This window comes from Scyliorhinus canicula, chromosome 2 (assembly GCF_902713615.1).
Source record: "Scyliorhinus canicula chromosome 2, sScyCan1.1, whole genome shotgun sequence".
In the NCBI taxonomy this organism is placed as follows: domain Eukaryota; kingdom Metazoa; phylum Chordata; class Chondrichthyes; order Carcharhiniformes; family Scyliorhinidae; genus Scyliorhinus; species Scyliorhinus canicula.
In genome coordinates this window covers 239,814,944-239,837,210 of record NC_052147.1, presented here as the reverse complement: position 1 = coordinate 239,837,210, position 22,267 = coordinate 239,814,944, and the positions used below count along the sequence as shown (strand labels likewise).

The following is a 22,267-nucleotide window of genomic DNA, read 5'->3' as shown; positions in this document are numbered from 1 at the left end:
CCGTTCCTCATACGACAAGCTAATCATTCCAGGGATCATTCTGGTGAACCTGCTCTGGACCCTTTCCAAGGCCAGTACATCTTTCCTTAGATATGGGGCCCACAACTGCTCACAATATCCCAAATGGGGTCTGACCAGAGCCTTATACAGCCTCAGAATGACATCCCTGGTCTTGTATTCTAGCCCTCTCAACATGAAATCATTCATCAGACAGTAAGCTACTCGGGCACAAAAATAGAAAGCCCAATGAATTGTTAAAAGTGTGCTCATATGTTTCTACAGTACTAACAACTGAAGACAATTTTTTTATTCATTCAATGGATATGGGTTTCATTCATCGCCCATCCCAAACTGCTCTTGAGATGGTGGATGTGAGCTGCCTTCTTGAACCACTGCAATCCATGTGGTGGCCGATATACCCAGAGGGAGTTGCAGGGTTTTGACCCAGCAATAGTGAAGGATCGGCGATATATTTAGTGACCAAACTCTCATTTGAATTAAAACATCGATATGTGAATTAATAGTATTCATGGAAGGTAACTTATGGCACTGAATACTCACCAAGGAATCATTTACACTACTGTCTGTAGTGCAAGTTGCAAGATAACTTTCAGCATCTGCAAACTTAAAAAAAGATTTAAAAAGTTAAGTACGCACCAGGAAACAGAAAACCACATTAATAAAATTGTCCTCAATTGCTACTAATTTTAGTTAATTAATCACGCCTTCCTGTTTAAGCATTCTTTTGCTGAAAGCCACAAGTTATACAAACTTATATTAAACTTAGATGTGCACATCTGCGCTAAAATAAATCTGTCATGACCATACACTGAAAATATATGATTTCATTATGTAAAGAAATGGTAAGTCAAAGTTTTTAAAATGTATGTTATATTTTATATTCCCAACTTAGGAGGTCTACTTACCAATGCAACATGTCTTCCATTGGTGCACTGTTCCCGCCAGGGCTTCCAAACAAGGAATCCAATGAGGTAAAGTACAAACATCGATGTTTTGGCAAATGTACTGAAGAAAGGTTTCTCATACTTTGTAAATATATACTGAAAAGAAAAAAGTTTTAAAACTTACAAATGCAAGTAGGTTTTTGATTGGACATCACTTTAAAGGTTTTATCTGTTAGCCTCCCAAAAAACACACTGCATAAAAATGCTGAATGTTTAAAACAACAAAATAAAACCTGTACACTCAACAATCTGTAACCACTTCTGTCAAATCCATTTGCAAGTAGAGCAATACCATTTGCAATCAATTTTACCACAAATATTTTTTGATGCTCTGCTTTTAAGTACCATACAATGAATCTAAAATAATTTATCCTTTCTATACACTGACAAATTTATATTTGGAAAAATAGTGGTTATGAGATATGAGAGTTTTTTTTAAATATAAATTTAGAGTATCCAATTATCTTTTTCCAATTAAGGGGCAATTTAGCGTGGCCAATCTACCCAAGCTGCACATCTTTGGGTTGTAGGGGTTAAACCCACACAGACAGGGAGAGAATGTGCAAACGCCACACGGACAGTGACCCAGGGATGGGATTCAAACCAGGGTCCTCAGCGCCGAAGGCAGCAGTGCTACCAACTGCGCCACGTGCTGCCCCTTTAAGTGTGAAGCATGGGAAAAATAAATAACTTCTTCACTTCTGTAATGCATGTAATCAAGATTCTCTTTGATTTGCTGGGAGAATAAACGGTTGAGGACTCTGGGTCTGTACGATTTGGAGTTTAGAAGGATAGGGGTGGGGGGGTTCTTATTGAAACTTACAACCTTGACCTCCCTCCAGCAGTCCCACCTCCTGCAGGAATCAGCCAACCACCATCAGGCACCCACAGGGAGGATGAATGTGAGCCGGACACCCTGGGAGCCTCCACTCAGGACATTGGCATGCAGCCGCTCAGTATCCCCTCTGCCTGTGCAAACTGAGTAGGATACTTCTGCTCTGGGCAGGAGACCTGATGAAGCAGAAGCCCTCTCAGAGCACAAGCCACCACAATGTGCCAAGGACATTACAGGTATCAGGACATAGCAGTCACAAAGTTTACCGCCCTGCTGCAGATGTCAGGACTGCACCAAGACATAGTGGTAGGTTTAAGAAAATTACAAAGTTTTGATGCCAACTCTTGAGGTGATTGTAAATATGTATGTTTGGATGTGTTAATGTTATAGGCAGACTTGAGCATCCTGGTTTGAATTTTTGTAATCCTCTTATCCTGAGGTTCAGCCTTCCTCATGCTGAGAATAACCCCTTTCAAGACTAACATTGATGTGAAAAAATGAAAATTGCTTATTGTCACGAGTAGGCTTCAAATGAAGTTACTGTGAAAAGCCCCTAGTCGCCACATTCCGGCGCCTGTTCGGGGAGGCTGGTACGGGAATTGAACCGTGCTGCTGGCCTGCCTTGGTCTACTTTAAAAGCCAGCGATTTAGCCCAGTGTGCTAAACCAGCCCCAGTGTAATGTAATGTCGTGAAACTTGTTTCTGGACTTCCAGTGGTGGCCATGGTGTGAGTGGTCACACACAGGGCAGCTCCTGCTTGAAGGTGTAGAAAAGAGCTCTTTTTATCCAAAATTGGATGCAACTTCGACAGAAAAGTGTAGCTGAAGATCGGGGGAAGAGGTCCCCCTGGGAGTGGTATGTCTGCTGTTGCCAAACCCGGCTGAAAATGAAAGACCTGGCCAAGGAGCGACCTGTGGTGCAGCAGTCAGTGAAAGGATGGCGGAGGGGGAAGGGCTAGTGCAAGTAGCAAAGCCCCAGATGGAACAGTTAATGGCCGTCATCAAGGAAGAGCTCCGCCAGCAGAGGAAGGAGATGCAGGAGGATCGCTCGAAGGGTCTGTGGCACCACTGAAGGGTTCAATGGAGAGGGTGGAGAAATGACTGGAGGCACAGAGGTCGCAGATCCAAGAGACTGAGAGGGTGATGTCGGACTACAATGATCAGGTGGTGGCATTGGAGGTGGAGCACTTAGGAGACCTTTGCAAGTTGAGAGCAACGGTGGAGGAGCAGGAAAATAGATCGAGAAGGCAGAATCTGCAGATAGTGTGCCTGCCTGAAGGAGTGTAAGATACGAGTGCATCGAGGTACATTGAGGATGCTGGTGGGGCTGATGGCGGAGGGGGTGTTGGATAAGACCCCTGAAGTGGACAGAGTGCACAGGCCTCTGAGGCAGAAGCCCAGAGTGGGGGAGACACCACAGGCAGTGATCGTGAGGTTCACAAGTCTGTGAAGAGAAGTGTTGGAACCAACAATTCTACGGACACGTGCTTGTAGGATTAGAATAGTGGTTTTAATATACTTACAACAGAGCCAGCCTGTTAGCCATTGAACTTTCGGTGAACTGGCTGGCTGACCCTGTGGCACAGATCTTTATACAGCAGCTCCAGGGGGAGGAGTACTGGGCGGCGCCAAGGGAGGAGCCCAGTACAAATTCTCAAGTACTCCCAGAGCTACTCCCCTGGTGGTCAGGTAGTGCAACTGCACTTACAATATTGTGTGAATCTCATTCACCACAAGAAGATTCTGTAGTGGGCCAGGGAGCAGTGCAACTGTGACTGGCAAGGGAACCAGGTTTGAATATTGGAACCGAGTTGACAAAACAGCATGTGAGGTTCAACAAAGCCAAGGCAATGCTATATCTACAGCAGATCAGATTTGGGGTGCTTTACCTGGCAAAGCTTTGGGTGACGTATGAAAGCTGGGAATCCTATTTTGAGACCCCAGAAGCATCAAATTACTTTATCAAGGAGCATAAACTGGGGGTGAACTGAACTGAACAAATCTGGGAGACTGAGGTGCTGGCACTTTGAAGTAACTGGGAATACAGGTAGAGTAGGGATTGGAGGAAGTGGGGGACTCTCTTTGTCTCCGATGTGGAGTTTTTTTTAAACTGTTGGATTGACAAATGGTAGCAGGGTGAAATGTTTGAAATGTTTATAAGGAACGGCTGTCCCCATCCCCCCTCCTGCTGCGTGGGGTCGTGCTTTTCTTTCTGCTGGTTTATTCTTGGGAAAAGTGACCTGTGGTTCGAGATGAGTCTTTGTTCAGATGGGGGAGGGGGAGGTCAGCGGGAAGCCTTCTTCACAGAACAGAGAGGCGAGGGCAGGGGAGTCAGTGGGAGAAGCCTTTGGGCAGGAGTTGCCACACTGGCAGGTAATGCCGGTGAACAGACACGAGTGGGGAAGGCGGCCAGGAAAGGTAGCTGTAGGAGAGGGGGAGGATGGGAGGGTAGCGTGACAAGATGAGGTTGGAGAAGAAACATGGTCAGGGGCGGAGAAAGGGGCCATCTTGGATGGGCCAAGTATAGGGTGAAATTAACTGGGGTAGAGCCAAAAGGGGAGGATGGCGGACAGTCGAGGGGGAAGGGAAGCATAAGCCCCCAGTAAGGTTGATAACGTGGAACGTTGGAGGGCTCAATGAACTTGGGTCTTTGTGCACCTTAGGAGCTTGAAAGCGAGGTGGTCTTTCTGTAGGAGACGCACCTCTGCATGAAGGACCAGGTTAGGCTAAGGAAGGGGTGGATGGGTGGGTCAGGTTTTCCACTCGGGGTTTGATTCAAAGTCGCGGGGAGTAGCAATTTTGCCAAGTAGGAAAACGGGTTTGTGAGCACGAAGGAAATGAGTGACCCAGGTGGAAGATATGTGATTGTGAGTGGGGTATTAGAAGGGACGCCGGTGATGTTGGTGAATGTGTATGCACCAAATTGGGCTGATGTAGGTTTTATGAGGGGGTTGCTGGCAGCAATCCCAGACTTGGCCACACACCAGTTGATTATCGGAGGAGATTTTGATTGTGTCCTAGAACCAAGGGTAGATAGATCGAGCCCCAGGTCAATGGATAGTATACGAATGTCAAAGTTTGTATTTACAAACAAGAGAGGCCATATTGTTTGAAAGGACAGTGTGAAACAGACTGGTAAGCTAGAGGAGATACTTGTTAGGAAGGAAGATGTGTTGGGCGTTTTGAAAAACTGGAGGATAGACAAGTCCCCCGGGCCTGACGGGATATATCCAAGGATTCTATGGGAAGCAAGAAATGAACTTGCAGAGCCGTTGACAATGATCTTTTCGTCCTCACTGTCAACAGGGGTGGTACCAGGGGATTGGAGAGTGGCGAATGTCATGCCCCTGCTCAAAAAAGGGAATAGGGATAGCCGTGGGAATTACAGGCCAGTTAGTCTTACTTCGGTGGTAGGCAAAGTAATGGAAAGGGTACCGAGGGATAGGATTTCTGAGCATCTGGAAAGACACCGCTTGATTAGGGATAGTCAGCACGGATTTGTGAGGGGTAGGTCTTGCCTTACAAATCTTAGTGAATTCTTTGAGGAGGTGACCAAGCATGTGGATGAAGGTGAAGCAGTGGATGAAGCACGGGTTTTAGTAAGGCATTTGATAAGGTTCCCCATGGTAGGCTTATGCAGAAAGTAAGGAGGCATGGGATAGTGGGAAATTTGGCCAGTTGGATAACGAACTGGCTAACCAATAGAAGTCAGAGAGTGGTTGTGGATGGCAAATATTCAGCCTGGAGCCCAGTTAACAGTTGTGTACTGCAGGGATCAGTTCTGGGTCCTCTGCTGTGCTGTTTGTGATTTTCATTAATGACTTGGATGAGGGAGTTGAAGGGTGGGTCAGTAAATTTGCAGATGATACGAAGATTGGTGGAGTTGTGGATAGTGAAGAGGGCTGTTGTCGGCTACAAAGAGACATAGATAGGATGCAGAGCTGGGCTGAGAAGTGGCAGATGGAGTTTAACCCTGACAAGTGTGAGATTGTCCATTTTGGAAGGACAAATATGAATGCGGAATACAGGGTTAACGGTATGGTTCTTGGCAATGTAGAGGAGCAGAGAGATCTTGGGGTCTATGTTCATAGATCTTTGAAAGTTGCCACTCAAGCGGATAGAGCTGTGAAGAAGGCCTATGGTGTGCTAGCGTTCATTAGCAGAGGGATTGAATTTAAGGGCTGTGAGGTGATGATGCAGCTGTACAAAACCTTGGTAAGGCCACATTTGGAGTAGTGTGTGCAGTTCTGGTCGCCTCATTTTAGGAAGGATGTGGAAGCTTTGGAAAAGGTGCAAAGGAGATTTACCAGGATGTTGCCTGGAATGGAGAGTAGGTCTTACGAGAAAAGGTTGAGGGTGCTTGACCTTTTCTCATTAGAACGGAGAAGGATGAGGAGCGACTTGATAGAGGTTTATAAGATGATCAGGGGAATAGATAGAGTAGACAGTCAGAGACTTTTTCCCCGGGTGGAACAAACCATTACAAGGGGACATAAATTTAAGGCGAATGGTGGAAGATATAGGGGGGGGATGTCAGAGGTAGGTTCTTTAACCAGAGAGTAGTGGGGTCATGGAATGCACTGCCTGTGGAAGGAGTTGAGTCGGAAACATTAGGGACCTTCAAGCGGCTATTGGATAGGTACATGGATTATGGTAGAATAATGGAGTGTAGATTAATTTGTTCTTAAGGGCAGCATGGTAGCATTGTGGATAGCACAATTGCTTCACAGCTCCAGGGTCCCAGGTTCAATTCCAGCTTGGGTCACTGTCTGTGTGGAGTCTGCACATCCGCCCCATGTATGCGTGAGTTTCCTCCGGGTGCTCCGGTTTCCTCCCACAGTCCAAAGATGTGCAGGTTGGGTGGATTGGCCATGATAAATTGCCCTTAGATTAGAACATAGAACATAGAACAGTACAGCACAGAACAGGCCCTTCGGCCCTCTATGTTGTGCCGAGCCATGATCACCCCACTCAAACCCACGCATCCACCCTATACCCGTAACCCAACAATCCCCCACCCCTTAACCTTACTTTTTAGGACACTACGGGCAATTTAGCATGGCCAATCCACCTAACCCGCACATCTTTGGACTGTGGGAGGAAACCGGAGCACCCGGAGGAAACCCACGCTCACACGGGGAGGATGTGCAGACTCCACATAGACAGTGACCCAGCCGGGAACCGAACCTGGGACCCTGGAGCTGTGAAGCATTTATGCTAACCACACTATGATTAAACTAGGACAAAAGTTCGGCACAACATCGTGGGGTGAAGGGCCTGTTCTGTGCTGTATTTCTCTATGTTCTATGAAGCTGGGTGGATTTATGGAAAAGATGGGGAAGGTGGGCCCATGGCACTTCAAGAACCCAAGGGAGTATTCCTTTTTCTCACGTGTGTACAGGGTATATTCCAGAATTGACTTTGTGGGGATTGGTGAGGAGGAAAAAATAACAGTGGCAATTTGATATGCTGCCAATGGGGAGGGCGGTGGGAAAGCAGCGTAGGGCAAGAAGGGAGCAGTATGATTATGTAGAGAAGGTGAGTTGAATGTTAGCGCATCAGTTGCGGAGGCAGGCTGCGTCCAGGGAAATATTGAAGATACGGACTGGAGGAGGGGATGCGGTGTCGGCGCCAGGGAAGACAAACCAGGTGTTTAGGGATTATTATAAAGAAGCTGTACAGGGCAGCACGGTGGCCTAGTGGTTAGCACAACCGCCTCACGGCGCTGAGTTTCCAGGTTCTATCCCGGCTCTGGGTCACTGTCCGTGTGGAGTTTGCACATTCTCCCCGTGTCTGCGTGGGTTTCGCCCCCACAACCCAAAAATGTGCAGAGTAGGTGGATTGGCCACGCTAAATTGCCCCTTAATTGGAAAAAATAATTGGGTAATCTAAATTTTTTAAAAAAAGAAGCTGTACAGGGCGGACCCAGGGGTGGCAAGGGGGACATGGGATGGTTCTTAGTCAAACTGGAGTTCCCACAGTTGGAGAAAGAGAAGAGGCAGGTGTTAGAGGAGCCCCTGGGGCTGAGGGAGATATTGGAGAGTATAAGGGGTATGAAGTTGTGGCAAGCCCCGGGGCCCGATGGTCACCCAAAGGAAATTTATACGGCGTTCGCAGCGGACCCGACACCACATCTCTGGGGGGCATTTAATGAGGCATTGGAGAAAGGGGAGCTGCCGAAGGTGATGACACAGGCAACAATTACGTTAACACCAAAAAAGGGGGAAGGACCCGTTGGAATGTGCCTCCTTTAGGCTCATAATCGCTGTTAAATACAGACGTGAAAGTAGTGACTAAGTTGGTGGCGGGAAGGTTGTGTCCCGGGGTGGCTGCAGAGGTCCAAACAGGCTTAATAAAAAGCAGACAGCTTTCTAGTAACATAAGGAGGCTGTTAAATGTGATTATGACCCAATCGGGAGCTCAGGTACTGGAGGTAGTGGTGTCCATGGATGCGGAGAAGGCATTCGAGCGGGTGCAGTGGCGTTACATGTTTGAGGTCCTGGGAAGGGTTGGGTTGGGTTTGAACCGAAGTTTGGGACATGGGCCTGTTATATTGGCACTGAGGGAGCGTGTGCGGACCAATGACATGGGTTCACAGAACTTTGAACTGCACAGAGAAACAAGGCAGGGGTGCCCGCTGTCGCCGCTGCCGCTTGCACTAGCTATTGAGCCTCTGGCAATGGCTCTTAGGGAGTCAGCAGAGTAATAAGGGATTACGAGGACACGAAGGGAGCATCGGATGTCACTCTATGCTGACTATTGCATGTTTCGGACCTGTTGGAAAGGATCATAGGCTTGTTGAGGAAGTTTGTGGCGCTGTTGGGATACAAGTTAAATGTAAGGAAAAGCAAAGTGTTCCCAAAGAATGAGTTGGGTCGGCGAGCCAATTTAGGGCGGGGGGGGGGGGGAATGTAATTTAAGGTGGCTAGATTTAGATACCTGGGGATTCAGGTGGTGAGGGAATGGGCAATGTTTCACAAATGGAATTTAACAAAACTGGTGGAGGAGGCGAGGAATGATCTCAAGAGGTGAAACATGCTGCTCTTGACTTTGAAGTGAAATGAAAATCGCTTGTCACGAATAGGCTTCAGTGACAAGTTGTGAAGATGAACATTCTGCCGAGGTCCCTGTTCATATTCCAGACACTCGCGATCTTTACACCAAAGGCTTTCTTTCGGAAACTGGACACATTTATTTGACTTTGTATGGGCAGGGAAGGTGCCAAAGGTTAAGAGGACCCTGTTACAGAGGCAGAGGCAGCAGGCAGGGTTGGCGTTGCTGAACCTGCTGCATTACTATTGGGCGGGAACTTAGAGAAGGTGAGGTGATGGTGGGAATGAGAGGGCGTAGAATGGGTTAGGATGGAGGAGGAATCCTGTAGGGGATTCAGCTTAAGGACTATGGTGATGGCAGCGTTGCCAATAGCGCCAAGCAGATACTCAAGGAGCCCGGTGGTGCAGTCCACGGTGAAGATCTGGAACCAGCTGAGGAGGCACTTTAAAATAGAGGGGATGTCAGTGTTAACACCGTTGTGCGAAAACCATGGTTTTGTGTCGGGGGGATAAATGGCACATATAGGAAATGGGGAGGTGGGGCTGGTTAAGATGAGGGATTTGCATCTGGAAGAAGGATTTTGCCACTATAAATGAATTGAAGGAGACGTTAGAGCTCCCGAGAGGAAGTGAGTTTAGGTACCTGCAGGTAAGGGACTTTGCGCGGAAGGATTTGAAAGAGTTGCCTAGATTGCGAGTTTCACCCTGACTGCTGCTTCCAGATGTGCAAGGGGAGTGCAGGATTACAGGCATTTACAGCTAGCTGGGAGGTGAAGATTAAAGATAAGTAGGAAGGGGAGCTGGGAGGGGAAATAAACTGGGGAGAGTGGAGTGAGGCACTACAAAGGGTAAATGCGACCTCCTCGCCTGCAAGGATAGGCCCGATACAGTTCGAGGTCATATAGGTCATATACAGGGTACATATAACTAGGGCAAGAATGAGTGGGTTCTTTCAGGGGTGACAGACGACTGTGAGAAGTATGGCCAGGACCAGCGAATCACACACATACGTTCTGGGGCTGCTGAAAGTTAGAGATTCTGGGCGGGAGTGTTTGCGGCGTTACTGTGGATACTGGGGGAGGAGGTTGAGCCAGACTATTTGGTGGCGATATTTGTGGTATCAGAGAATCCACAGCTGATGGAGGGGAGGAAGGCCGATGTTGCGGCCTTCGCTTCTCTGATTGCCCGCCGATTAATTTTACAGGAGTGGCGGTCAGCGACGCCACCAGGGTAGCAGCCTAGCTGAGTGATTTATATGACTTTCTTTGGCTGGAAAATATTAAATACGAGTTAAGGGGTTCAGCGGAGGGTTTCGCGGTAAGGTGGGGGATGTTTGTGACCATGTTTGAGGAGTTCGTCGCGGGGGGGGGGGGGGGGGGGGGGGGGGCAAAAGGGGGAAAAATTTGTACAAACTGTATAGTTGTGTGTTGGGAAGTTGGTTTCCCAAACTGTTTATGTGATGTAACTTTTCATATACGTTTGGAATAAAATACATTTTTTAAAAAAAACTTGTTACTGAACTCGTGTGTTGTCAGTGAGGTGTTTGTAGCTCTTTACTAGGATCGTAAGATGAGGGAATTTGCAACCCTTAGACCTCAAGGGATAGCAGTGGCAGAAGAGGGCTCATCAGCAATTTGACTCTCTTTGCATCTAGGTTTCCGAAGAAAACATGCACTTTAGGATGAGAGCCCAAAGTTGGCCCACACTCCCTTCACAGCAGTGTTTGCAGCCTTGCATGGCGCAAGAAGCATCTAGCCTTGACTGACTCGATCTGTGCTTTCTTGGTGGGCTTTAATTTGACAGAACGCATTAGTAGGATACGAATTACCACTACTAAAATCTAATCCTAGTGAATCATAAGCTCTTAAGGCCCAAGAGTGAATGAAGGATCTTCTTCTCAGCAATGGTTTGGCTATTCCCTCAGAAGTTAGAAAATGACTTGGGGTGGGGGGGTGCGCGTGCCGAGGAAATGGCTTCTGATGTTCGGCTTAGTTTTACCCCTCCTGGAACCTCTCAGCTATTAGGTGTCACAGACACACCTCCCCTCCACCACGATATCAGCGGGCCCATTTTGTTCCTTCAGCGATTCCTGCACCTCATCTTCCGAGGGAGTTTCCTCTTCCAATTCACCCTCTGGGAGAGTCTCAGCTGCCTGCATAGCTACGCTGGAAAGGGCACAGCAAACAGCGATCATGTGGCAAACCTCCTCAAGTTCTTATTCCAGAGAGTCACCTGAGCGGCCCAGGCGTCTGAATCACATCTTCAGAAAACCAATGGTCTGTTCTATGAGGGAGCGTGTCGTGAGCAGTGTTACACTTTTACTCAGCTAGAGTCTGAGGACAACACACCAGTCATTTGCTAGTGTTTAAGTGGTGTCATGAATTTGTCCAGCAACAGCAGTAAAATAAATTTTACAAAGCATAATAGGATGCAAGATGTCCAGCAACAAGTAGAAACCTGCCTAGGGATAGCAGCAGACAGTATTCAAAAGGCTCAAATGATACGTGTACCTCTCCCGTAATGAGTTTAGAAAATAAACCAATGTGAATGGCTGGTGAGGAGAAACAGTTTAAGGACGTTTGGGAAGATCAATGAGGTGTGCATATGTTAATGTATAAATGAGAAAACTGATAGGGGCAGACAGCCAAATACACAGAAGAGGAACAAGGGTATAATTGGCCAGACAATCAGAAGCCAGGAAGGCAGTTAACACCTAGCAGTTCCAGAAAGCAGACAGGCCATTTTCTAGCCACCAATCCTGAAAGGCCAAGTTTACCTCAAAGTCTCAGAGCCAAGGCAGCACAGAAAATCTTTGTAACAGCAGTTTAAAGTATCTTCGCTGGACTAGGAAAATGTGTTTCCCAGACTGGATTATCATCCCTGTATTGCGTGGCAACTCTAAACTGGTTATTTAATTTGGATGCTGTTTGGGGAAAAGGGGAAGTCTTACGGAGTTCAAGCATTGTAGGTATATTTTGGAAATGGGGTATGTTCTAAATAAACTCAGTGGGGTTTAGCAATTCATATACCATAATTGTCTGAGAGTAGTCCTGTTATGTGTATTTGTCTTCAAAAATAGTCTTTTAATAACAACTGGACTACTTATTCTTACTGGGATTTCACTTGTCTCCTCACATCAAGACAAAAAACTATACACCCCCCAAAAATTAGTGTTCCAAGATTGGATATCCTCGCAGATGACATTAGCATGCTTCATGACTGTGGATATCTATTATCCCCATCCAGCCTGCTCTACAGAAGTTCTGGTTCCTCAAAGATCTCAGACACCTGGGAGTGACTGACTATGTAGGAATCATTGCACAAATGTGACCATCGCAAGCACAGTCCAAAGATGTGCAGGTTAGGTGGATTGGCCATGCTAAATTGCCCATAGTGTCCTAAAAAATAAGGTTAATGGGGGGGGGAATAGGGTGGATACGTTGGCTTGATTAGGGTGATCATTGCTCGGCACAACATTGAGGGCCGAAGGGCCTGTTCTATGCTGTACTGTTCTATGTTCTATCCTACATGCCAACTGCACATTGATACATATTCTTACACAAGTTCATAAGATATAGGAGCAGAATTAGGCAATTTGGCCCATCAAGACTGCTCCCCCATTCGATCATGGCTGATCTTATCTTGGTCTGAACTCCACCGACCTGCCTGTTCCCCAAATCCCTTCAACCCATTACAAACCACTGCAGCCCTGATCTTGTGTGAACCATGCTAACAGGCCCCCACTGCATACTGTAGAGTCTGCATGCATCTCCTTCCAGTAATAAATATGCTATCTCTTAGACCTCAAGTCCACCTTCTATTGTTCATTCACCTCCTTTGCTTGCCATCATGATCCCTCATCCTGTTCTTGCACAGTTTTCCTTACACATTTCCCTCCTTGCCTTTTGTCAACCCACCACCACGCCTAGCATCATCTCACCCCAACCCCTGGGATGATGGGTTTCTTCAAAACTACTTTGTTTCCAATAGGTGTCTGAGTAAGTACATCTCTTGCATGTATAGATTATTCCATCTTACACTCTTAGTGAACATGACTGATGTCATTGTTACATCACCAAATCACCACCATAACTATTAACCCATTATTCTGCAACTCTCCCCATGCCCCCACAAACCAAGTATCTTAATTTTGGGTAGAGCAAACCTGGGTCTAGAAGGTCCTCTTCTTCGTCATTGCCTTCTATTTCTGCACCTCCCAGCCTGTCTTTGAAAAGAACAGAGATCTATAATCTCCTCCTGGCGTTCAGCGATGGTGCCTCTATGACAAAGAATGACCTATCGCTCAATGAATAAACCTTACCAGCTACTGAATGGAAATCCATCGGTTCAGCAATCAACTTTGGAAGTCCTCCTGGACTGGTACCTAGCTGTCCTGCTGTAGGGCATTGTCTGCCATTTCCAAAATGCCCTATACATGTATTTCTGCTCAGTAGAGATGTGCTTGGATTGTTATAAAGAGGGTCTCTGTAATATGTTGCCCTTGCGGTGAAGGGTAGCCGTTATCTGACCCTGTACTTGAAGATTGGTTGTATTGTTGAATGTTGTCTAATGAAGAGATCTAGGGCAGTGGTTCTGAAACGTTTCCTTTATGGGGACCATAGATTGTCATCATTTTGCGGACACAAGTCGTTTCAAACATTATTTTTTTTACATGTAGCCTAGAGCTGACGGAAGTGGGACTCAAGCTTAACTGGTATTAAACACGCAGCTATTTCGAATAGTTTATGATGCACACTCACAGATACATTGCAGACTGTATTGCACAAGGATATTCATGAAGCAAATTACATTGCGATTAATAATGTAATGTTGATTATGATACATACGAGGTACACATAATTGCACTTTTTATTCCACGAACCACATGTTGGGAACCACTTGTTCAGGAGCTTGTATGGTTGAACAATAACTGCTTATCAATAACATATGACTATATACATACATAAGATACATGTAGGTGACTACTAGGTGCTAGCGTCATGCCACTTCTACCAGATTCACCACTGCAATCTATAATTCCCACGTGACTCTCTATTTCATAATGTGACTAGCATAGTTTTCCCAGTCCTACATAAACCCTACACTCTCCAACACTCTTAATACTACACTTACCCATCCACCCTCAAGTATTTACCCAAGCGTATTTACAATAAGATTTACACGTTACCCAATCTCTCCTCCACACCGCCCCCAAATCTCTGACTTTACAGGTGGTCTTTTCCAAATACTTTCTTTTTCAAGTTTGGAGGAGTGGTAGTCTCAACTGCTTTGGGCTGACTTTGTTGGTCTGGAGTGGAGGTTGTACATGTAGTTCGCTCAAATGTATGATAAGAAATTCACCACACTTCTTTCGGGACTTGTAGAAGGAAACCGGAGCACCCAGAGGAAACCCACGCATACATGGGGAGAACGTGCAGTCTCCGTACAGTCAGTGACCCAAGCAAGATTCAAACTCTATTATAAGGCTCTTGAATTTGGTTTAAAAAGCTGATACTGGGTGATTGGGTGACAGGGGCCTTTTACACTAATCTGGCGAACTGGGTCATGTCTCATCGAACAGAGAGAGATCCCAAAAACATGTTTATGCCTCGACACTTGTGCCTCCATCTCCACCTGGGCCCTGCCTGACAGCAGGTCGCATTCGCTTCAGCCGGACGAAAATCCTGTCTTCTGGCACTGCCGGGTCAGAGGCAGGATTGTTATGTTGGGAAAATCCCTGACCCCAATTCCCACCTCCTATGATGAGAATCCAATCCTGAAGATCACATCTCGCCTCCCGAAAGACAGATTGGTTTAGCTTCTCATTCAAAGTTTAGTAATGGATAATAATAGTAGGAAAATGATTGATTAGGCAAATGACATTCACCAAAACTTGAATAATGTAGAGCTTTCTGACTGCTCATGTCATTTTTATGGCCATGAATCTTTAAGTCTCGTCTTGTGCAGCAAACATTAAAAAAAACCTCCAAAATAATGAAGTTAAGAATACATTAGTTTTGCAGAAGACTGTATGATAAGGCTAGTACTCACTGAGGTAAGCTCAGATGATACAACCCAGATGATATCGACAATCAACAGAATAATAATTCCAAGGATCATACGCCGTCTCTGAGGAGAACTGCTCTGAGAGCTCATTCGATTCATGATAAACAGCCACACCATTTGTAATCTGTTGAAAACAAATTATTTTACTGTAAATACCAAATATTTATTTTATTTGACTTTGACCCCTCTCTAATCACACTTTTGTTTGCTCTTTTACTGTAGAATTTTGTCTATGTTCATTCAATCTTGGTTTCTCGGTTTTAACCCATACATACCCACAACCCCAATCTGTGTTGTTTCCATTATCTCTTTCTCTCTCTGTCACTTATCGATATAAAGTTCTCCTTAGGCCCATCTCTCCCTCTTCCCTGCTTCTGTGGTTCTAACATCACCATGATTGTTTTCACCTCTTCTCGGTGGGTCTCATATCTCTTTTTCACCTGATGTTTCTCTCTCCAATATTACTCCCTCGCCCATTCCCATTTATCTTTTCAATTTTTTGTCTGTTTACTTCCTCTCACCCTTCCCCACATCCTCCCACATTTGTACTTTAATTGGCAATTTGGGCATATGGGATTACTTCCTGGTGAGGCAAATGTGAGGCCGTAACATTTTTTGCAACATCATTGTCAATTTGTCACATACCAGGAAACATGCTCGTGTGTGAGAGCATGGGTGTGACTGGTTTAATTAAACTGGTGATAGTTGGGCTGCAATGTTCAAAATATCAATAAAGGAGGTGTGAAGGCAAATGGTTTAAATATTGATGAACAATGGGGACAGAGAAGCAGCTTGACCAGAGGCAGATGAGAGAAGTGATTTTATAGTTGACTGTTGGATTTCAAAAGAAACATATACAATGTGCGAGGCAAAATATAAGTTTACTTTATAAATATAGTAGTCATAAAGTAATATAAAAAAGGTTGATAAATTCTGGGTAAAGGAACTTTTCAAAGAATTGTCCTTAATTAATAGACTCGACCAATCTTCCAACAACAGTTGTTAGGCTGACTGCTGGTTTCCCTGTTTTAACGTTCTTAAATAGTGGAATGACCAACCTAAAAGGTCAAATTCTCGAATCGAGAAAACTTTGCAAGATTATAGTCTGGGTATTGTAACATTTTCACCAATTTAGTTCAAAGCTTGCTTACGTTAATTTTATTGAATCCCTATCCATAATTGAAAAACTGTTTCCTTGGGATGTCTGGCATGCTGACCTCTTCCTCTACTGTAAATACTGGCTGCCCTATCATCACCCATTACCAGTTTTCAATGGACCCACATTCTTCTGACCATCTTCCTATTCCTCACACAATTATTAAAAAAATTTGGGTTAATTTTGAAATCCCTTACAAGACTTCTATTTTTACATACTCCCTTGTTGTAGCTTTGTCACCCTTAGCTGCTCTTTGGGTCTTTCCTAGTCACCAGGATCAATGTTAAGGATTGGCATTTTAATATTCTTTTTCTTTCAGCTTTAGGCCATCTCTTACTCCTTTAGTTGCTCATGGCTTTTTTTTGGCAAGTGCCCTCAGGGGTATTAAATTGTTGTGCATCATATTAAATTCTTCTATGAACACCCCCTTTATGTCATTTTATGCATTAACCAATTTGTCCACTTTCCCTTATTAAAGTTAGCCTTTCCTAAATTTCGAAATTAAGTGGTTGTTTCACATTTTTCCCTTTCTAATACTGCACTGAACTATCATATTATGATCACTATTTGATAAATCTTCACACATCAATAGGCTGTTAATTAAATCAATACTCATAATTAACTCTAAATCTAACATGGCCTATGCCCTTGATGGTTCAAGCACATACTAGGTTTAGTTTGTTAGTGGCCATTATCTTTTTTTTTTTAAATAATTTTTATTGAAAGAGTTTTTCCATACAGACATTTACCCCTACTAATTTTTAAATTATTTACAACACAATCCCTCTAGGCAAATGTCCCTCCCTCGCCCGCCCTCTCGCGCGCACCAGTCCTCCCCCCCCCCCCCCCCTCCCAGGCAACCTTAACAACCAAGGCAGCCTACAGTTTCAGACATGAGCAGCGAGCAGACTTGCCCGCGTTACAGTCGTGCATGTCCCCCCACGACCCTTGCTGCCCCCCCCTCCCCCCCCCCCCCCCCGGGTTGCTGCTGCCACGACCCCGAACGTCTATCTCTGATCTAAAAAGTCAAGGAAAGGTTGCCACCGCCTGGCGAATCCCTGTACCGACCCTCTCAGGGCAAATTTGATCCTTTCTAGCTGAATATAGCTAGCCATATCGTTAATCCAAGTTTCAACGCTTGGAGGCCTCGCGTCCTTCCATTGAATTAATATCCTTCGTCGAGCCACTAGGGACGCAAAGGCCAGTATTCCGGCCTCCCTAGCCTCCTGTACCCCCGGTTCTACCCCGACCCCAAAGATCGCAAGCCCCCATCCTGGTTTGACCCTGGACCCCACCACCTTCGACACCGTCCTTGCCACCCACTTCCAGAACCCTTCCAGCACCGGACATGCCCAGAACATATGCACATGGTTCGCTGGGCTTCCCAGACATCTGACACACCTGTCCTCACCCCCAAAGAACCGGCTCATCCTTGTCCCCGTCATGTGAGCTCTATGCAGCACCTTAAATTGAATGAGGCTCAGTCTCGCACACGAGGAGGAAGAGTTGACCTTCTCCAGTGCATCCGCCCACGTCCCGTCTTCTATCTGCTCTCCCAGCTCCCCTTCCCACTTGGCTTTCAGCTCCTCCCCTGATGCTGCTTCCGCCTCCTGCATTATCTTGTAGATGTCTGATATCTTCCCCCCTCCGACCCAGACCCCCGAGAGCACCCTATCACTCGCCCCCTTACTGGGGAGCAGGGGAAACCCCTCCACCTGCCGCCTAGCAAATGCCTTCACTTGTAAATATCTGAACATGTTTCCCGGGGGGAGCTCAAACTTCTCCTCCAGCCCTCCCAGGCTCGCAAACCTCCCCTCTATAAACAGGTCCTTCAGCTGCCGTATGCCCACCCTGTACCAGCTCTGAAATCCCCCGTCGATGTTCCCCGGGATGAATCTATGGTTCCCTCTTATTGGCGCCGCCAACAGACCTCCCATTTCCCCCCTATGTCGCCTCCACTGCCCCCATATCTTGAGGGTGGCCGCCACCACCGGGCTCGTGGTGTACCTCGTGGGGGGGAGCGGCCATGGTGCCGTTACTAGGGCCCCCAGGCTTGTGTTGCCACAGGACGCCCTCTCCATTCGTTTCCAAGCTGCCCCCTCCCCTTCCATCATCCACTTGCGCACCATTGACACATTTGCCGCCCAGTAGTACCCCGAGAGATTGGGCAGTGCCAGCCCTCCACTGTCCCTACTCCGCTCCAAAAAGACCCTCCTCACCCTTGGGGTGCCATGCGCCCACACGTAGCTCATGATGCTACTCGTCACCTTTTTGAAGAAGGCCCTAGGGAGGAAGATGGGCAAGCACTGAAATAAAAACAAGAACCTTGGGAGGACCGTCATTTTGATTGACTGCACCCTCCCCGCCAGCGACAGCGGTACCATGTCCCACCTCTTAAACTCCTCCTCCATCTGTTCCACCAGCCTGGAAAAGTTCAACTTGTGGAGGGTCCCCCAGTTCCTTGCCACCTGCACCCCTAAGTACCTAAAGCTCTTTCCTGCTCGCTTGAAGGGGAGTCTCCCAATACCCTCTCCCTGGTCCCCCGGGTGTATCACAAAAACCTCGCTTTTGCCCAAATTTAATTTGTACCCCGAAAAGTCCCCAAACTCTGCTAATAGTTCCATTATCTCCGGCATTCCCCCTTCTGGGTCTGCCACGTACAGCAGTAGATCATCCGCATACAGCGATACTCGATGTTCCTCCCCTCCCCTAGTCAGTCCTCTCCACCCCCCTGAACCCCTCAGTGCCATCGCCAACGGTTCAATCGCCAGTGCGAAAAGTAGGGGGGATAGGGGACATCCCTGCCTGGTCCCTCGGTGGAGCCCGAAATACTCCGACCTCCTCCCGTTTGTCACTACACTCGCCGTCGGGGCCGAGTAGAGCAACTTCACCCACTTAATAAACCCTTCCCCAAACCCAAACCGTTTCAACGTCTCCCACAGGTACTCCCACTCCACCCTATCGAATGCCTTCTCCGCGTCCAGCGCTACCACTATCTCAGCCTCCCCCTCCACTGCCGGCATCATAATTACATTCAGCAATCTCCGCACGTTCGTGTTGAGCTGCCGCCCCTTCACGAACCCCGTCTGGTCCTCATGGATTACCCCTGGCACACAATCCTCTATTCTAGCTGCCAGGATCTTTGCCAGCAACTTGGCATCCACGTTCAGAAGCGAGATAGGCCTGTAGGACCCGCACTGCACGGGGTCTTTATCCCGCTTCAATATCAGGGAGATCAGAGCCTGCGACATTGTCGGGGGCAGAACCCCCCCCTCTCGCGCCTCATTAAAGGCTCGTACCAGTACCGGTCCCACCAAGTCCACATTTTTCTTATAGAATTCCACCGGGAACCCATCTGGCCCCGGCGCCTTCCCCGCTTGCATCTGACCTATTCCCTTGACTAGCTCCTCTAGCCCTATTGGCGCCCCCAGCCCTTCTACCAGCCCCTCCTGGACCCTTGGGAACCTCAATTTATTTAGGAAGTCCTCCATTCCCCCTCTCCTTGTCGGCGGCTCAGACCGATACAACTCCTTGTAAAAATCCCTGAAGACCCCGTTCACTTCTTGCCCCTTCTGCACTACCTTCCCGCCCCTCTCCTTCACTCCCCCAATCTCCCTAGCCGCATCTCGTTTGCGAAGCTGGTGTGCCAGCATCCTGCTCGCCTTTTCCCCATACTCATAGACCGCGCCCTGTGCCCTTCTCCACTGCGTCTCTGCCTTCCTGGTGGTCAGCAGGTCGAACTTGACCTGCAGGCTGCGCCGTTCTCCCAGCAGCCCCTCCTCTGGTGCCTCCGCATATCTCCTATCCACTTCCAATAGCTCCCCCACCAGCCTCTCCCTCTCCTGCCTCTCCTTTCTTTCTCTATGCGCCCTTATGGAGATCAGCTCTCCCCTGATCACTGCCTTCAGGGCCTCCCAGACCATCCCCACCTGCACCTCACCCGTGTCATTCAAGTCCAGATAGCTCTCAATGCTCTTCCGGACCCTTTTACACACCTCGTCGTCCGCTAACAGCCCCACATCCAGCCGCCACAGCGGGCGCTGGTCCCGCGCCTCCCCCATTTCCACATCCACCCAATGCGGTGCATGATCAGAGATCGCAATGGCCGAGTACTCAGCTTCCCGTACCCTCGGGATCAGCCCCCTGCTTAACACGAAGAAATCGATTCTGGAGTACACTCTATGGACGTGGGAGAAAAAGGAATACTCCCTCGCCCTCGGCCTACCAAACCTCCATGGGTCTACTCCTCCCATCTGCTCCATGTACCCCCTCAGCACTTCTGCCGCTGCCGGCCTCCTATTGGTCCTTGAGCTCGATCTGTCTAGCCCGGGGTCCAGCACTGTGTTAAAGTCCCCCCCCATGATCAAGCCCCCTGCCTCCAGTCCCGGAATGAGGTCCAATAGGCGCCTCATAAAACCCGCGTCATCCCAGTTCGGGGCATATACGTTGACCATCACCACTTTCTCCCCCTGCAGCTTACCCTTCACCATCACATACCTACCCTCCTTATCCGCCACCACCTCCTCCGCCACGAACGACACCCTCTTTCCCACCAGAATCGCCACCCCCCGGTTCTTTGCGTCCAATCCAGAGTGGAACACCTGTCCCACCCACCCCCTTCTCAGGCGAACCTGGTCCACTACCTTCAAATGGGTCTCCTGTAACATTGCTACATCAGCCTTCAGTCCCTTCAGGTGTGAGAATACCCTTGATCTCTTGACCGGCCCATTCAACCCCCTCACGTTCCAAGTGATCAGCCGGGTCGCGGGACGACCCGCCCCCTTCCCCTGCCGATTAGCCATGTCCTGTTCCCTGCTCGCCCCGGGTCGACCCTCCCCTTCTGACCCGCTCCCCATGGCGATGTCCCCCTCCCCCCACCTCTCCAGTCCTCCACTTCCCGTTTCTGGTCTTTTCAGCAGCAACCCGGTGTCCCTCCCTACCCCCCCTCCCCCCCCCCCCAGGCTAGGACCCCTCCTAGCCGCGATGTACCCTCCATCGTACTCCCGTAAGTCAGCTGGTTCACGCTGACCCGGCTGCTCCTGCCCCACTCCGACTCCCCCCGGCTCGGGGGGGGGGGCCTCCCCCCCCCTTGCCACTCCTCCCTGGCCCCGCTCCAGCGCGGGAAAGGTCGCCATTGCTAGCCACGCCCCGCACTCCTCCCCTCCCCCCGTTAGTGGCCATTATCAACAAATTATATCAGTAGAAAAAAACATGGCTTGTTTGCCATGTTCAGCAGGAGATCTGCTACTCGAGAATTCAAGGCTATAAGTCAGCAAACTGGTTGGGGTGAAGGAGCTGTGTAGATGGGAGTGAAGGTAATACAGTAGTCCCCCGTTATACCGCGCTCCGCGATATACGGCAGGGGGGCTTATGGACCCCAACTGTCAGCTTCCCTCTCCGGATCAAAGTGAGCCAGCCGCTGAAGTTGACACTGCCGGCTGATTGGAGGGAGATTCAGTGAGAGAGGAGCAGCTCACACAGCGTCCGGAAGTGGATAGTGCAGAGCTACAGCTGCCTCAACCCTGCACAGCAGACAGGTTCTTTAAACCAGTGGCGGTCAGAACATATTTTTGAAAGGCAATCCTTTCCTCCAGTTTGGTGAAACCCACCAGAGTTCCTGGTAAGTTTCTGTGGGTTTCCCTCTGGAATAACTCCCAGCCTCATTCTGTGGCAATCAGAGAGCTTGTTTTAATTAGATCCACGATGGGAGGTTTTAATTTATTTCAAAATCTAAGCATGCGCTTCCCATTGAGAGTCTACGGGGTCTGACCTCTCCCCCCGCCCCCCCGTAGGCTCACAATGGGAAGCGCATGCATAGATTTTTAAATAAATTTAAAACCCCCATCGTGGATATCCGCGGCTTGGATGCAACGCAGGTGGCTGTCTTGGACCCCAAAACCCACGTTATAACGGGGGACTACTGTAGAAGGATAGAATATTTCAAAAATAGTCAGTCAATTTAAAAAAAAAAGAAAACCTATCCAAGATAATTATAGAACATTGAAAATACAGCACAGAACAGGCCCTTTGGCCCATGATGTTGTGCCGAACTTTTGTCCTAGATTAAGAACAAATTAATCTACACCCCATCATTCTACAGAACAGGAATTTTTTTTATTTTATGCGGTGGGATCTTGGAGGACATAATGCTGAACTTAAATCTAGAAAATCTGAATGACAATTGCTGATAGTGT

At 47.8% G+C, this 22,267-nt stretch overlaps 1 protein-coding gene across 10 annotated transcripts in view; it reads right to left on the bottom strand.

Moving 5' to 3' along the window:
- The window catches only part of LOC119962054 (solute carrier family 35 member F5-like), a 200,273-nt gene that overhangs the window by 147,863 nt on the left and 30,143 nt on the right, over positions 1–22,267 (bottom strand). For all 10 annotated transcript variants that reach the window (XM_038789851.1, XM_038789846.1, XM_038789856.1 and 7 more), the window contains 3 exons: positions 14,903–15,041; positions 927–1,061; positions 562–624 (listed from right to left, as the gene is read on the bottom strand). In XM_038789851.1, the coding sequence (XP_038645779.1) occupies positions 562–624; positions 927–1,061; positions 14,903–15,041 (337 nt within the window). The remainder of the gene's footprint in view (positions 1–561; positions 625–926; positions 1,062–14,902; positions 15,042–22,267) is intronic.